The following is an 18,560-nucleotide window of genomic DNA, read 5'->3' as shown; positions in this document are numbered from 1 at the left end:
ACATGATTTTTGGTTTCTGTACACTAACCACTATTAGTGCTGGAAACTAATTCCGCTACTCTAATTCGCATTCGGTAGGGTTGGGTCAACCTAACCTCAAAACTGAGAGAGGAGAAAACGGCTTAGCGAATGATAACTGGACAATACTTTCAGGAAAAGAAGATTTCTTAAAAGATGAGAGGTAAAAATCAACTGACCGGTTCCAAATGAACGACAGAGGAAAGGAATATCCCATAGGTATGTGCAAGTAGACAGAATTATCCTTTAGAGAGACACACACTCACACATGAAACGGTAGCGAATGTTCACACTGAATAAACATATCTCGTCCGAACACTTGAGATATTCTTTTGAAATTACGGGAGAACACGAACTATAGAAGTAAGCAGTAAGTTCACAGATTTTCGTAAAATATAAACTGAACGCGGAACGCTTTAATCGCAATTTAATATAGAAGATTGACGACTCCAACGAATATCATGCTTGTTTACGTTTTGAATCGAACAGACGATTTCTAACCTTAACAGGTTTATTTATGTTGCTTTCGAACGTTTTCAAGAAAGAGAGGACACTATAAATCATACCGGGAGTATTTACATTGTCAAACGAGCCCGAAATTTCACATTTTAATTGATTTTCACGAGCTGACGCGATTGAGGCTGTTGTACCGACGCCACTTTTTCGAAACTAAATAAATGTAACGGACAATGTGGCAGTTAGTGTTGAGGGCGAATTAGTTTGACCCGAAGGTGAATTTGTCTTACCACAGCGCTAATTTTACAGCTAGTGCTGTTTTCCAATTCTGGTTCGCGCTCTAGTAAAGTCAAGTCAGCGTATGAAGCGAATTGATTGGTGCTTCAGTACAATAAATTAGTTCTGAAGCCTAATTTTGATTCTACTTGGCGAGAACCAACCAAATTAGTTCTCAACGCTAACTACTAACTTTTAATTTTGAATTACCTTTTCGTGACCCCTACCTGTTAAATTTTTAAATTCTGTACTATATTTTGATCTCTCCTCTAAGGTGTTAATGGCTCAATTGTTAAAAGCACCAAATAAACGTATCTACCAACCAACCATTCCTAAGATCAATTAGATATGTATGACTGTCACAAGTTTCAATGGTGATGATACGTTAATCGGGATGTCCAAATTAGGCAATATACCATACGGTGCTTGATTTCCAAGTTGTACGAGCATTTCTATTAGATCTTGCAATGAAAGACTACTTATCTCTCATTGTATGAATATATGCGCCATTGGTTTCTTCATGCAGGTAAGTTCTTTTATGGACGAGCCATACATTCTATTTCTTGTTGCGAAAAGTCCATTCAATGTTTTATTTCGACTCAATTCTTATTTTGCGAATCAGTCCCAATACTCAGTGGCGCCAGGCTGCCGACGTCCCGCCAAACTACGTCCAAGATACGGTCACAAAACCGAATCGATTCCCTTATTTTACTCCTGATCACTCTGCTTTCGACATGCGTCCCTTGTTATACAAAGCACGAAATGCCAAAAGGGCACAAATATTTCGGAATTCTCCATGTTGCCATGTTTAGATTTCGTCCCTCATGCGACTTTTAGCCCATGCTACTGACATAGATGTTTTTCTTCTTCCATTCAGTCACATAATTTTTTCCGACTGCAATCGAAATTCCCAAATATTTTCTCAAATAGGTTTTAAAGCGCATACCATCCATTTTGGATCACACGGCGGAGCTGTTGTGAATCCTCAGGTGTTCATGCTTATTTAAGCTAATTTAGATGTAACTCGATCGTGGAGCAAACATAAGGCAACTTTGCGTTATGTACTTTTATTTCCTCGTGGATTAAAATGTGCACAAATCCATTTTATTGCCTGTAATTTCCTTTGATTTTTCATCATCTACCTTGCAAGACAAAGTCCGTTTAGAATATCATGAAAAATTCATTTTCAGCGGTAATAAGTCATTCAAATATCACGGTGAGGTGACAAGTTTTGAACATTGCAATTAAGGAAGCTTCAAAGCCATGCGTCTCTCCCGTTCATCGGGTTCTTCTCCCATTTTAAAATTTTGATTAGCTTCATTTAACATAAAAAATGAACAAATAAATTTTACCCATGTCGAAGATTTCGAAAAGCTGCAATGAAAATACGCGTTTTCGATTTGAGCAGATGCCTTGCTCAATATTTTTTGTTCCTCTCTGCAAAATTCAATCCACTCTATTAGATAATTCGGATAGGTAATTTTTTTAATTTCAACCAGTTGTCGATGAGTGTGTATTGTCTTCCGACTTTTTTCATTAGCAGATCTAGTTGTACTGGTAAACATTATTTTGTCAATAATTGAATAAATCGAGAAAAAAATACTCGATACAATTTATTGAATCAAGGATCGAAACTTATCTTTAGCAATACTCCTCGTGGAAGAACAAATCTTCAAACCTATTCCTCTCAATTTAAACTCTACGTGAGTTGGCTCCTTTCCGCTAAACTTGGTCCATAAAGAAACGTCTCATGACTATTTACGTTATTTGCAGGACGAGCGGTACAGCTTATTGTTCTCTGTGTAAAACGTTGATCAAATCCGCGGAGTACAAAGTCCACTCGAAAGCTTTTAACGCTGGGACCTCTCAAGACGGGACGGAAGTTAGAGAGCACAAATTGCAAATTGAAAGCTCAGCAGCGACTGAGGGATATTATCTGTCGTTTTAAAAAAAAAAAAAGTTGAAAATATGGTCATGAGGAGCCCCTCCCCCCTCGGCGCGGTGTTTCGGTGCCTGAGAGACGGAGTTTCGAGATAAAAACTTCAAGATGCAACTCTTGAAGAAAAACACTCGAGGAAAAACTTTGAGGCAACATGTTGAATTCACAAACGCTCGGGTTGGCGGTTTAATGAAATACCCGTTGCCCCGCCGATGAAACAACTTAACTGCATTTTTACGTGCGCCTCGGAGAGTATGGAATCATATTGGCAACAAGGCTCGTTGCAAAGTACAGTTGAGCTTTTATTTCAGCGCGGGACGAGCTCCCGGAACCCAAGCTCGCCTAAGACCTGCCTGGCGCGCCCGGGGAAAAATCCGACAATCAAGCTCAATCAATACGTGGCGAACTTTTTTCTCCTCATACGTAAAATCCGTCCTGAATGCGAAAAAGACGGCGAATAAAGTATAATGATATTATGTGAGGTAAGATAGTTCCCAAGAAACTCCATGCTATATCCCGCCGCAGTAGTTTTTAAAAGGTTTTGCGGATCCCTCTTTGTGTTCGCTTCGCCACGAGCGAATTCGTGGGATAGGATGTGACTCACTTTTGTTTCACACTTGAAGGCCATGCATTCTTTTTTTGCCTTTTTTAGTATCCTTTTTTAACAACCTCTCCTTCAGTCGAGCCGCAATTCATTGGATTCTGCTTAACGCACCCTCCATCTTAATGGAGGGGGATAGCGTGTTTCGGTAAATTCTTGAAGCCTAAAATAATTTCCGCCATTATTTAGTGTTTATATTTTGCAAGCCAATATGGCATCTCGTAAAATTAAACTGTTGCTGAATTATTAAATAAAAAAAAAAATTCATTGGATTCTAACAATTCAAACCATGGATTCTGCAACCAATATCCACAAATTTTTGTCACAACACGTTTCCCAAAATTATCACGCCTCCCGCTGATTTGGGCGCCAGCCGGAAGTATGATCAAGTCACGTAGAATGAGGTTGATTCATTCATATTTGAGGCGTTGGGTACAGAAAAGGCATTTTTTGGATGCGGTGTCTTGGCATCTCCAGTGCTAATTTTTATTTTAGAGATGAAACTATCGGGTGCATTTTCTGAAATTTTACTCTTTCAGTATTGTAAAGTCACAGAGAATGTTTGATAAATGTTACAACAAATAACGCACTCCTACATTTGCTTTAATTATAAAAGATGAAACGGTGGCGGAGATTTTGAGACACATCAACCAAGAAATGTCCTTTCTGCACCCAGCGCTTTAATTCTGGCTGACGCAACTATACTGCCAGCTGGCGCAACCACTCCTTTGTCTAGCGCCAAACCAGCCAGAAGTATAGTTGAAATTATCATATTCTTTTCCATGGTACGTCTCGGGGCATTCTAAAGATCTCCTGGGCCAAATTCCACAATTTTTTCGGATTCCGGCAGGTACTCACCTCGAGCTAATTCCCTTTGCCTCAGAATTTTGAAATATGACTTGGAAAGCGTCATTCAGCGGTTTGCGTGCGTTGCGTAGGGGCTAGTATAAATCATGTTAAAACGTCAACTGCATTGGTGCAAAAGCTGCTTCCACTAGCGCATGTGAAGGGATTTTCTCCGACTACGCTTATCTCGTAAAATCCAATTTAAAAGCATTATATGCTTTGTAAACACGTTGATTATACGATATGAACTCACACCCACGCGACAAAAAATATAATATTTGTTTAATAAATTGAGCCAACGCAATTCCCACCATCTCTAAATCATAAAAAGAAGAAATTGCGCGATTGAAATGCAGGTAATCGGATATCGTTAGGGTTGCCACGTTCCGAAGAATCCCAACATTTGAATTTTTGAGTCCTTTCAAAAAACTGAAATTAGTCAAACGACTTGGCTCGATTGAGAAGGCGGTAACGTCGTCATTCCGTTTCAAGCACGTAAATGTAAATCCTTTCTCGCTCTTTTGCAATTTTCAAAAAGAATCACTTATCTGTAAAGGATTTCTATCAGGAGTTATGCTGCTTTAACCGATCCTGATGATCATGGGTGTTTTGCCGAGCTAAGTAAAAAAACATGGGTGTAAGTAGGTTTTTATTGCAGGAATGTTATTCGCTTAGAAAGAAAGTAAAATGTTTCTCTGCTTGGGGTGAGAAGCAACTAAAATAGAAACTAGGCGATGGCAAAACGTGTTTCCCTGTCAAACAGAGTCAAAAAATAATTTTCGGGCCATAGTTTCAGATTTGAAATAGCTTGATATTTGCTGATGGTACTGATGGTAGTCGTCAATCTCACCAGTGAAGCTCCGATGATCTTCTCGAGATTGTAACGCAATTTGTCGTCTTATGATACCAGGGCTTATCTAAATTTTGCTGTAAGTTCTGAAAGGCATGGAGTTATATAGGAGATAGAACTCCTCTCAATATGCAGTCACACGTTAACTTCACACTGTGGATCGAGTCAATCAGAGAGGTCGAAAGGATTGCGCGAAAGGCCTCAGAAAATATATGAAGATTGCGCGAATAGAAACCTTAACATCTGCTACAGGAATGCGCAAATTTATAATGAAGTTAATATAAGGTAGAGGTTCGGCAAAACAGGAAACAGTTGGAGAATAAACGCATTTTAATGTTGACGCTAGTTTAGGTTAGTTTGTTGATAAGTCGATGTCTTACCTTCTGATAATAAATGAAGTGAAAAGATTGAATAATGGTCGTGGTTATATGAAGAACTCTCTTAACTTTTCTCGGGAAAAATATTTAATCCGGATAAAGGAGGCAACGTTGGAATGCTCACACGGCGTCGAAACACAGCATGGGCCTTTGAAGCTTTTCTATCAGATTATTCTAACGCGAGACCTAATAATCGCTCCAAACGCATGCAGTGCGGCCGGCGTTAAACGTATATTAGAGCCTGCAAGACTGCATGAATACTTCGCGCATTGCGCCAAACACAGTGCAGTCGGTCAGTTGGCGCGGCGTGAGACGCACATCAAGACCGACAAGACTGCATGACCGCTGTAGGGCTGAGTGCCATCATTCCTGACTTTCTGCTCCAGTTTTTACATAATTAAAGGGGAAATATGTATTTACATTGTAACGATTCAGAAACTCTGATGATATTCAGTTTTTTTTTTTTGTTACATTAAAAGAAAATAGAACGAACGAAAATATCACGTCGAAATTTTAGATACCTTATTTGAGATCAGTGGAAGTGATTGAGAGCGGGTGAGAAGGGGCTATTTTGATTGGCCAATCGTTGATGCGTATCACCTACTGCACCTGTTGCCAATTTGACGTAGTAGAGGTTAAAGTTGAATTTTATTTTTGAAAATGTACTGCTTTATTTTCGGATCAAAACTAAGAAAATACGTATAAATGTGTGATTTGGTTTACTACGGTACAAGCAAATAAACCCGCATTTTCTGCACTTAGTAATTATCTGCATGCAATGTTCAGCAGTTTTTTGGGTCTTAGGAGCTCCAAAAAGCCCAAGATGGCTGAGCCAATCACTAGTGGATCCTTCAGTGGCCACTTTCTGTTTATAAAGGCACTCTAATTGAACATTCCTGGAACGAGTAATAAGGCCTCACAAGAAGAGGTGAAGCATCGAAATGACGTCTCCCGATTTCAGGTAAACTCGGATGGAGGCTCGGTGAATTCAGACGTCTTACGTCAGCCACGATGTCGTGTTCACGCGGAAAATAATCGATTTCCCAGCAAAATCCAATGCGGCGATGAAAGCCAATCGGCACCGTCCACATCAATTGCCCCATTTCCGGCGCCTGAGATGGAATCCCTCGCGCTGAATTTACTGCACCCTCGATGCCCATTTGAAATCATTCGATACGTCGTGCGCTCCCTCCAATTTCGATCTATCGAATCTTCTGATACTCGGCTGAAAATATAAGACATCGTCGTAGCATCCCCTGAGTCGATGGAATCCCTCGGGTAGGAACTGACGAATATTAATCTATCTCTCAGTTATGAGGCTTCAAGATTTCAAATTACACCCTCGGGATATTTTCGCGAGAATTGGTAAAATATGCCTAAAAATTGACGCAAAAACACACTTTAAGGTATGTTTTTCATGCTAAAGTATACTACGGACGCAGAAAACGATCTGTAATTCGCAAAATCACCCTATTGGGATCATTTCGCAAGATTACTTTTTTATTATCTTTGTGTCTCAGTTTTCCAATAACAGTGGGTCAACGGTTTATCGTAATTTTTCCTCTCTTTTTAATTTTTTTTTGCCTTTCCGTAGTGACAAAAGGTTGCAAAACACTTCGGCACGTTCTAATTTTTGTTTTGCAACCTTTTCCACGAATTATAAGTTTTTACTTTCTCTCTTACTTACCGATGGTATTCAGAGACGGCAATGTTTGACAATTTTTTCGAAACATGTCATACTACACTATCGTACAAAGAAAAATGTCAATTCCACTCTTAATTTATTACATTATTCCTTGACTGAAAGTCTAACAAACGAACGTTTTATATTTGAAATTTCCTGAGTGGCTGGCATACCATAGGTGTAATTATGATTTGTAGCTTTAAATCATAGCATTTTTAATTGACTTTTCTGATGATTTTGACAGCATACCTGAAAAGCAAATGGAAAATCTAGAATGTAGATACGGTGCTTTTGCTTTTGCCGTGGCAGTTCATTTACAAAAATAGTCCCGTAGGGTTTGTTCGCGGTGCGTAACTGCAGCCAAATCTTATGAGGGACAAAATTTGCTTGGGGTGGAGGAGCGGGAAGGAAACTCCAAAATTCTCCACAAATGCCCTAAAATGGATCAAAAGCCACCAAAAACACGTCAGTTTCAATTCTGAGGGGGCTTCACATGGAGAGTATTGCGATCTCAATCTTTTTCCCACCCACAGAAAAACAAACTGTATACAGCTGTGCTCTCCCATTGGTCGACGAGTTTCGGGCGTTCTTGCGGGCGTTTTCCCTTCGCTCCAGACGAAAACGCGACAGCGTCCACGACTGTAAAGACCCAGATACACCTGCGAATTAGAAGCGCTTGTTGAAAGTGGAACACCAATAGGAAATAAAGATTTTGATAGCTTGACGTCGAGCGATCGAAAGCCCGGGTTCCTATTGGTGTTTCACTTTTACAAGTGCTTCTAACTTGCAAGTGTATCTGCCGCTCAAAACCCGAAACCGAATGTCACCGGGCGATTCGATCAATCGCAATCGATGAATCGAAGCAGAGAGTGGGCCTCGCGGCCGACACGAATTCAATTCGCATCCAGGTAACCACGCGGAGATGAGGGATGTTTACAGAGAGATCGATGGTGTTGGTGGGGGGGGGGGGGGGCTTGGAAGTCACGGTGGCGGCTTTTGAGCCCGAGCGCGTATTTGATTTGCGCGGACGGCGCGGCGCGGCGCACGGTGGCGGGGCCCGAAGCCGTGTAAATCGGGGCGCGGAACCGTGTAAATCGGGGCCGTTATCGAGTTACACGTCATCAGCTGTCATATTCTATCAGGCCGGGCGGAACGAGGCGAACGTGAGGTCGGGGATGGGCGCGTCGCGCTCGCACGCCGCGCGTAACCTTGTTAAGCCACGCTTCCACCGGGCGCCGCCGGTGCGGCGCGAATCACGCGACGGATTCGCGAGACTTGGTGCAATAAATTAGAGCGTGTCCCCGACTGTCTCTTGCCACTGAAACGCACAACCGGAATGGAGATGTTGCATGTGTGAGGGATTTGCGATTTGACCCTTGATTCTTGTGTAAAAGTTCGCGAAAAATACGATGGTGCCACTGATTTTCTCCGAAATCGACTCCCAAGCTCAAAAAAAGCTCTCAAGTTGAGGCCAAAATGGAGGGGATATCCCACGCTATCCTGAGAGTCCACCTCTACATCAAGACAAACTCCCCATGCAAAGATAGGGAGCAAATACATTGACAGGGCTGCCACTTCATTTGGGGACTCTAAAACTGAAAACACGGCATCACTGCTAATGTAATGTATTTGCTCCCTATCTTTGCATGGAGAGTTTGTTTTGACGTAGAGGTGGACTCTCAGGATAGCGTGGGATAAACCCTCCACTTTGGCCTCAACTTGAGAGGTTTTTTTGAGCTTGGGAGTTGATTTCAGAGAAAACCAGTGGCACCATCGTGTTACTCGCGAACTTTTACATAAGAATCAACAGTCAAATCGCAAATCTCTCACACATGCAACATCTCCATTGTGGGGAGGGGGATAAATGTACGTACTCTTGCCGAACGGAACAATGTGCATTAAGACATGAGCCCTGAGATCCATAAGAATATTTGCATAAAAAGCCTCGCGTCGTAATGCACATCGTTCCGTTTACCAGAAATATGTCCAAATTTATTTGACTTCACGTAAAAGTCTGAGGTATTTTGATTAGAAAGTGGGTGACAATCGTGACATACCTTTCATCTTTTGAATTGTAATTCGATCAATTTCTCAGGGAGAATATGCAGCTTAAAATTACTCCTAGCCTGTGTCAATTTTGTCAAAATTTTCCACCCTGGATCACCCTGAAGAGTTCAGGGAATCCTTGATTCTCCCTTCGGCCCTTTGGGGCTGAGGGTTTCCACGGATTAATGGAGGATATCCGCGTGAGAAACCAAAAGTCGTGCTTTTAGTCCTACAGGAATGACAAAACAGTCATCGGGGGAGTGTCTCTTAATGCATCCCATAGATCCCTCTTTGATGAGATGTCCTTCTACCCCGACCCTTACAAAAAGTTCCGAGTTCCACCATGCTGAAAAGACAATTTGCCTTAGTAACTTCTATTACAACTGACAGGTCCGTGGTAATTTTAATGCGGGAATGAGCGAACATCAAGATATCAAAAAAAATTGCCAATTTATTTGTTGCATTTTGAATTTTTGACGAAAAACATGCAGCTCCGTTATACTCCTGGGGGCATATATTAGCTGTAATTTGCCGAAAAATCTACTTTTTAAAATCAATATAAAGCTGGCGAAAGTCGTCTAAAGCGAGGCATTATTTTATTCGTCGAATTGAGTGGTTAATTTTCACGTCCGGGTACATTCAGCTTCATTCTTTGCCAGCTCGATTTTTTAGGAATGAACATGCAGTCAAACGTATGCGTCTGGCCATGACACATCCGTTTTTTTGCCCAACATAATATATTAAATGAAACCAGTATATTAGGAACGTTTTTTCGATATCTCAATGTCTGCTTATTCTCTCTATAAACCTACCCATCGCATATGCGACTATTGCCAACAGACTTGCGTTAACGGGCAGGATTAAAATGCGGTTACATCCTGTCGCACAATCAACATTAAGACGAACGCTGCCTGTGGAACCGGGGCTTAACATTGTTACTCGCGGAATAGATTTCGCCACCAAAATCTCGAGCATATCTACTAACAACTCGCCGAGAACGTTACGATCGGATCTATTAGTCTGTAAATGTTCGCTTACGGGAGAAAACGTAAAAGTAGCCTAAACTGAAAACTCTCTCTCCCTCTCTCTCCCTCTCTGCCACCGATCGCAAATCGGATATAGATGTGCAGTCAAGCCATATCTCCATTATAAATTTTAAAAAGAGATTCATGTGCAACATTCTGCATAGTATAGATGTGTCCCTTAATCTGTTTGAATAAACGCACATTGTTTAACAATGTCGTCGAAATGTTGCTGTGTCGTTGCTGGACTGCTGAAGCCACACCTGAATGACATTTTGCAAGATGTGCTGTACATGAAAATGAATGCTAAAAACGCTGCAAGCAGGTTACCGTTGTGGGACTCTTCAATTTTCAATTTTTTAATTTACAAATTAAGAGATAATTTATCAGGACGGTTGAAGACAGGGGTGGATTGGCACTAGGTTTTCCGAGGGCCCCAGAAAATAAGAGGATTGGAAACTCTCGTGGTATACGAAAGGATATTGGAAGAAAGGCCCTGGATATGCTTTGCAAATACTATTAATAAAAAGTGTCAAGTGGGGTTTAAAAAGTTGCCGAAAGTAGTCCTTACAGGGTTATTTTGGTCAAAGCGCAGGACGGTCGCTCATGCCAGTCCATTTTTTGTTAGAGACATAATCCCAATTTTTGAATTAAAAAAAAGGGCAAAAATGAGCCGCACAACACGTTTTAATTTTTTGCCAACACAAAATTTACGCGTGCCTGATAGCAAATAAGTGAAAAAACTAAACCATTTCATAGACTGTCCTTCTTCTCAGTCGCACAGTTTCAATTTGTTGAAGGCTATATCCGTAATTAATCACGACTTCTTTTTTAGATGGCTTTTAACTTTTGGATTATAAACACCGGCACGTGTGGTGTACTAAATAATCATGGAGGAGCTTTCTACCCTTATGTGGCCAGCAGTTCATCTGTCTATCTAACTTCACAAAGATAGGCAATCAACGGCTGGTACATGACTCACAATCAAGGATTTTATGTCCATGACTGTGAACCATGTCCTAATTTGATGAGAGTCAGCTCCAATGGTTGTACAAATATCGGATCAGTCAGTGACCAAAAAAAATGGAAACGAGAGAGAAGAGTTTGGCGCGCCTAATGCTGCCAATGGTTCAATGGATGCAAAACAAAAATTCGCGAACTAAAAAAATTGTTACGTAAATACGAAAAAACGAATTCGGGAACGCTCCACATTGTCTGGTATATTCAGCTGTTTTCACTAAACATGCGGCGGGATTTCGCCAGAGCGCAAGGAATGTATCTCATGCGTTCCCATTTCCATTCGGTGTTTCTGAACGGTACGTATGTTTTTGCTTCATTATTGAAAACTCCCTATCTTTTTTCCCTTCTTCAAACCTATCTAAAAAAACTCATCCTTTTGAATAAAAATAAAAGTTCAAGTGTTTTGCAGTCGGATGTCATTTCCTCTTCATCTTCTGTCCATGTCAATGTCGAATATTGCGTAATATGCGTGTTAATTTGCTGTTTCTTGTACGCAAGAAGGACATAGTTTTAAATTGAATATTAATTACTCAAATGTTTATGGTAAATGCTACCAAATATCTTGCTGGTTATCTTCATCTCAAATTAGTACTGTGCCCTGGGTCAAAAATCATCTAGATTCATAAAAGACTTTACCATATTTCTAGTAAAATGTGTCAGACTTTCTTCCAGTAACGCTGACGATTACAATCGATATTAATATTTCAACAGGTTTCTCGCTTGGGCTCTAAAAGACGGGCATAATGATCTTCACCTTCCTGACAATTCATATCCTCTATTTAACAGCCTGCTTAAATGCTGCCAATGTCGTGATGTACGCCAATAAGGATTTTAAGGACCCAAAGTGTGACATATCCCTCCAGGGCTGTAAAGCTATTTGCCCAAATGTGGCAGGCAAGGTAACCTCTATTAAGCCATCAAAAGGCGCTTGTATGAGGTTCTTCAGCACTCCGGACTGCAAAGGTGGGCCTCCAGTTTACAAGGCGGCATACACCGATAAAGATGGCACAGGATTGTCCGATCTGACTGGCAGCATCTTTCAGACAGCTAAAGGCATAGGCGATTGTGACATATCAAACGGAGTAACGTATTTGTCCAATCTCCTCTTAATATCAGTAGCGTGGCGTGCTTTGCGATGTATCGATTGATCGGCCATTTAAAACTATGGAAAATTATCGATAAACAGGGTGTTCGCAGCGAACACCTTAATAATCGATTCTTCACCACGGGTTTAAATGGCATAATAATCTACATATCGCAATTCACGCCACGCCACTGCTCAATATAGCCCCATAAAGTTGTCATCTTATTCGTTTATTTTTTTAAAAAGGCCGGAAATCATCATCAGTAGTAATAATTACGAGGAATTATTTCGAGGAATTTTATCGAGAGTAGCCAAAAAAGTGGTGCGCAGGACCTAGGCCTACCGATATTTTTTTCCAAGAAATATAATTTTCTGTAATTTTTAGGTGTTTGATTTCTCTCTTTATCACCAGGAGTTTTTTATAACTTACTCCTCTCGCAAAAAATTTCTGGCGTTCTGAGTGCATATGCCGTGCAGTCGGTTGCTTCGATTTGAACCTGCATTAAAGGACACCAGCCTGGCCAACTAAACGAAATTTATGTCATAAAAAATAATGACTAAGAAATATTTGTCAGTCTTTGTCTGAAATCATAGTTACATCAGGGCGACATCCGATTGATTCAGACGCGGTTGCCAAAATGTCACTTGTTAACGACATGTTAACCGGCAGGGTGGTTTGTTTTATAAAATAGACCGTCAAAAGTAGGTTTTTCCCAATTTTTCTAGGCGATCAGTTAACAAATTAAAAAATCGGGGAAAGCTAGATGTAGAGGATGCTTCGTGAGATTGAACTCAAATTTAATTATTGATAGCACAATTTTTGGTTCATTAAAAAAAACCCAAAAAAGAAAACAAATCTTTCAATCAATCTGGAATGTATTCTTCAGATCTTCGCTTAAGCTATATTTGATGTATCATTGGTATAAAATTACGGGTTTTCATCAACCAGAGAGATTGTTATATTTCAATTAAGCAACACTGCTACTACACACTAAAGTCTCCTTCCTTATGTTAGCATCCCCTCTAGTTTCTACTGAACCCCCAAATCGTTATACGTGTGTCATGGAAATATGTGCCACACGTTGCAGATTTGACGTTTCCTCAAATGAATTAATTGAAAACTCATTCTGACATTTCCTATCTCACAGATCCCGCAGAATTCCCTCGGGTTTTTCTCTGAGAAGCACTTCAAAGGAAAATCTTGCGTTGTGCCGGTGAGTGGCTGCAAAGCACTAAATCAAGATCTGGCGGGCAAATCGCAGTCTTTCATCATGAACTCGAAGTGTTGCACAGTCTACGAGAACAAGAACTGTTCGGGACCGGGGATTATAACTTTTTTGGCAACCGATTTTGGAACCGCGTATGATGATTACTCAGGCAGTCCCGATTGGGCCAACTATAAAACTATCTCTTCCGTTGGAGATTCTTGCAAAATAACGGAGGGGAAGCAACGGGAAAGAGTTTAGGTAGGTTCAATGGACAACTACGCAACGAGAAGCCACTATTTCTACAATGTACATATGTGAAGCAGAACGTAACGTTGAATCATCGTGATATTGAATTTATATATTTTTCTACTATCTCACGATCAGATTTTTATTTCAAGTCCCTCTAATTGTAAGTTCTACATTCTTGACTGGAAAGAAGGAATAGGACTCATCAAAAATTGTTGAATTTTTATACGCCTCATGCAAAACGGAATCAACCTTAATTTTTTACAGATTGCACGTGTAACTTAATTTGAAATTGAGACAGAGAAGGGCGGCTAAGCAAGGTTCAGAGTTTAGAAACTAGATTTTAAGATTTAGTCTCTTAGTAAGCCCGTTTTCGGCAGTACGCATAGTTCGCAAAAGAGAATTTTTCATTTCAGCAGTTTTTTCCAAGTTGAGTGGGAAAATTGTAATTTGAGCACTTCGATAGAAAAAAATTTCAAGTATTTCAACGGGTGACTTGCGTTTAGTTCATTTTTCAACTGATAGCTAGAGGGTGTTAATTATCATATTAACATATCAATTTTAAGTCCCTAACACTGCGGATTAATGTTTCCAGGAGCTTTTTCGGAAAACTTCGTTTTTTAAATTTAAAATTTTAAGCTACCATTACCATGAATGGGTTTGAAATTTTAGATAAACCTTACGTAATTTATATTATACGGGACACTGTGAAAAAAAGTTCATTGAAATGGCTTAAAATCTATTTTTTTAACCGAAGCTAGAAAAAAATCGGTAATGTAGCATTGCGTCCATGATATTGGACTCCATGCTCACCTATTTAATGCTCTGCTGCTCATCACGTCCAAGAACTTGGAATCCATACTCACTTTGATGAGGAATAATTTTTTCGAAAAATCAAAGTGAGCATAGCGTCCAAAATCGTGGGATGCAGATATTCGCTGACGTAAGGTGAGCGTATGGTCCAAAAATTTATCAAGCAATGTTTGCGAAATAAAGACGAAAAAACTGTGTTCGCGTAGAAAATTGTGTACCTGGTTATTGGGCTAGGTCAGGTTAGGTTAGGTCAGGTTAGGGTAGGTCAGGTTAGGTCAGGTCAGGTTAGGGTAGGTTAGATTAGCTAAGAAAAGTATGCGATATTCTATGGACATCAAAACTGAGGAAGGTCTCCTTGATATTGGACTCTATGCTCAAGCGCAGAAGTGAAAATTTTGCGATGAGCATGGAGTCCAAGATCTTGGGCGAGAGGAGCAGGCGAGCATATCAAGGGTGAGCATTGGAGGTCAGTATCTTGGACGCGATGCTACATGATCAAAAAATCCCTGTGCTGAAAAATTTGCGTCCGTGATAGTGCACTGTGGTCCTCTCTCCCGTGTACAGTTAAGCACTATTTTTACGAAAACCTGGCAACGGCGGATCTTGCGGGAAGCGAAGATGAAACTGGATTCGCGGCCAGTGCAACAGGTGTCCGCCGCGTCATTCTTGACCTATTTCCCGGCTTTTTGCGTGCGGAAATTCGCAGGCACCGCCCCAGCCAATTGCACGCCCCGGGAGCTTTTATTCCTCCTTGCGGCAGGGAAATAAGGCTATTTTTATTCCCCTGCGATAGGAAAAAATGCCTTCGTAAATGCAGAAAAGAGATGTAAGGGAGTTTCCGAGTACTACGTGACGCGTTTTCCTACAAGGCTGCCCTGTTAAGAGAGCGCGGTAAATAGGGGAAAACAGATATTCACCCATGTTATTTTATTTTAAAACCTTTATTTTGAGCATTTGGGGGGAAACGTTGTAAAAAATCAATAACAAAAATTCGACTTATAAAAAACGAGGATTGGCAAGTGATTGGTCCAGACAGTATGCAATGGTGCCAATGTTAAAATCGAGTATCTCTTATTTGTTTTCACTATTTGGACCGCGTTTAACAGAAAGAAACCGGGCAATTAGTTTTTTACAAGAGAATGTCTGTGCGAAATTCTTTGAAAATTTTAAGGAATTTGCTTCGCACTATGCAGAAAATTCACTGAAAGCATACAAATCCGCACAACCTTTTTCATGTAACAAATTAAATTGACCAATTAAATTAGGCAATAGCTAATTTGGCTTGGTCATTTTCTTTTTAGCACGGTCCATTTGTCATTTACAATGCACTTTGATTTAATAGGGTATGTGCAATGGAAGAAGCCATGTTGCCATCAAATAAAATATTATAATCCGTATGCATAGAATATAATGAAAACTAATAAATAAATGGAAAACGTTTTAATATTCAGTATTTATAAAAGTGCAAGCCAGAAAAAAATAAATGTTGGAATCACTTGCAATTTTTTAATTACCAATTAGTGAACCATCTTTTTCTACCCGTTTCTGATACCACCGGTAGTAAGCGGCCGTTTGCTACTCGTTTTCCGTTTCACTACTGCACATAACTAACGACCTACTATAAGTTCCTAATCATGCAGACTTAACACAATTTACCGCATATAGCATATAGGAAATACCAACAAATTTCAGGAATTTTCAACGCAATAATATGAATTTGAGCTATGAACATTATTGACTTTAAATGCATTCAGTTATGCTACTCGATCTTCAAAAAGATCAAATATACGCCGGAGGAGAAATCGACTGCTGATATGGTGTGAAGTGTTTTCACATCATCGTTCATCTGCTTGATGAAATCATAATGCGAGGTTTTGCGCTGTTCAGACCGATACTTAAACACACGCCCCAGTTGGTTTTTTGCCTATCCGTGGGAGTCGAATGCGAACTTCGGGAGGACGATATTTCTAAGCAGGTTCAGACATCATTTAGATAGCTCAACCAGAGCATGGATCTAACTTAATATCTATTATTCATATAGGTGACTATTCGTACTCTCCGGTAAGTTTTTTGTATGTATGGAAAAATTGAAGGCGCACTACAGATGGACGATAGGATCGAATAGTTTCATATATATTCTGCAATATTCGAAATCATGTGGCGAGATGCATTTCTCGCATATTTTTAATTCATAATTAGCCCTGTTTTCTTTCGATTAATTGCTATCCGATAAATTCGAGAAAAACTCGTTTTTGACGGAAGAAATATGAACTTTTCTCTTCTTTTTGCCAAACCCCATAAATTTATTTTAGAGAGTAGGAAGGGATTTTTTCCATTTTTTTTTTTCAATGCGTTGGCGTCGAGACGCAAGACGACGTTCTACTCCTTCACTAAAATTATTTAAATATAAAGGAACTGCGTCCAATCTAACATGAGCCCTGAGACCCATAAAAATGCATGCATGATAAGGCTCATGTCACGATGCACATAGTACATTTTGGTTCAAATGCATCCAATTAATCAGTTAAGTGACTTAGAATACTTCTAACTGGTTGAGATGTGGCATCATTCAGCCAGAAATCAGAACTATGTCGAAATCAGTCGAAATATTAAACATATTTTTAATTTTCTTCTGTCGAAGGTTTGAACACGAAGGGTTTCAGCGTCCTCTGAGAGTCCCCGAGGGGTGGCGTGCGAGTTCAGCCTTGGAATCCTTGCATAACTACTCTCAGGCATCCCTCAACATGGTCCGCAGAGATTCGGCACTAGAGATGAGCGTTCCTGCGCTGGGAATAATCACGGCAGCAACCTACACTGCACAGAGTCAAACACATCACCGCGTTGAACGATAATCCCCGAATCGACACGATTATGGAGGTGAGTCACTTCAATTTTGATGATAAATCTGCGGCGAAACCAGTAGCGCAAAGTAGAACGAGCTAATAGAAGGGGTTGGACATGAATCTTAAGGCTAAAATCTCAAATTGTTATGTTTAATTCGTCACAAATTCTATTTCAATGGGTGTCTCTGATAAGAAATTTCACGAAAAACCCATAAACGACTTTTGAACATTTATGTTTTATATTGTTGGAAATATAAGCTTTCAAAGTTTCCAGATTTTCTCCGACTTCTCCTATTGACTCGGTTGAGTGTGTGACGTGGCGTATGCTTTGCGATAAATCGGTTGATATCTGCCATTTGAACCTATGGAAAAGGATCGATGGACAGGATGTTCGCAGTTAACACTTTACTAGTCGATTCTATACTATAGCTTCAAACGGGAAAATATCGATGATCGATCTTTCATGCCTCGCCACTGGATGAAACTCTCCAGCCACGTTGGTATTTCGGTTTGAACGTTGTAGACTTCCTGTCTTACTTTATGAGTTTAATGGAAAAGTGCTCAACGTCAATTTTCTAAAATTTCGAGACTTTTTGTCTTTGGGCGAAGTAACGTCTGAAAAAACTTCAAGGAATAATGTTGATTTGTTCTCCTCTCAGATAATAAAACGAGAGCGTAAACATCCAAGCGCCCGGGAACGAAATACGTGGTTTGGGAGTTTCAACGTTGATGTAAATTGAGTAAGCTGTTGGTCCGAATGAGATTCATTCTCGTTGATGCATCAGGAGCATTTTCTTCGAGAAAAATGTATTTAACCCCAAATTTTGAATTATAATCACGGTTGATTCGCTTTTGCTTGTGGATTTCTCAGAAGAGAGCCAACGTTGCGTTGACATCGCTGTTTTTTTGAAGCTAGAGTCAAACGGTGCGTATATATCGAGTAACAATATGACTATTCGCATCTCCCTGTCGAGCAATTAGCATAACTGGATAATTGAAGGCACTTTCCCGCGATCGAAACTGCACCCCTGCGTAGTTGAAAACAGTATTCATTGAAAAGATCCAGTTGAGTTCTTTCATTTTCGTGAATTCAATTGCGATCCTGAAAGAGGTCAAGACGGGAGTGGCTCTGAGAGTAGGTTTTCTCCTGTGAAATCGTTTTATTCGATTATAAAAACATGGATAAGAAATAGTCACTTTAAATTCTCCTAATTATCCCTTGGATGCCCAA

General features: G+C 40.2%; 1 protein-coding gene across 7 annotated transcripts in view; it reads left to right on the top strand.

Annotated features, from left to right (window-relative positions):
- LOC109029902 (melanopsin) overlaps positions 1 to 18,560 on the top strand; it is a 118,898-nt gene that overhangs the window by 33,757 nt on the left and 66,581 nt on the right. For 4 of the 7 annotated variants that reach the window (XM_072298031.1, XM_072298029.1, XM_072298030.1 and 1 more), the window contains one exon: positions 17,128 to 17,363. In XM_072298031.1, the coding sequence (XP_072154132.1) occupies positions 17,358 to 17,363 (6 nt within the window). In that variant the 5' untranslated portion in view covers positions 17,128 to 17,357. Of the gene's footprint in view, positions 1 to 11,957; positions 12,218 to 13,367; positions 13,686 to 17,127; positions 17,364 to 18,560 lie in introns of those variants that run through there. The other 3 variants (XM_072298032.1, XM_072298027.1, XM_072298028.1) reach the window with 3 other exon arrangements.

Source organism: Bemisia tabaci, chromosome 3 (genome assembly GCF_918797505.1).
Source record: "Bemisia tabaci chromosome 3, PGI_BMITA_v3".
Lineage (NCBI taxonomy): Eukaryota > Metazoa > Arthropoda > Insecta > Hemiptera > Aleyrodidae > Bemisia > Bemisia tabaci.
Note: the sequence above shows the minus strand (reverse complement) of the source record. Positions and strands in the feature narration are given on the sequence as shown.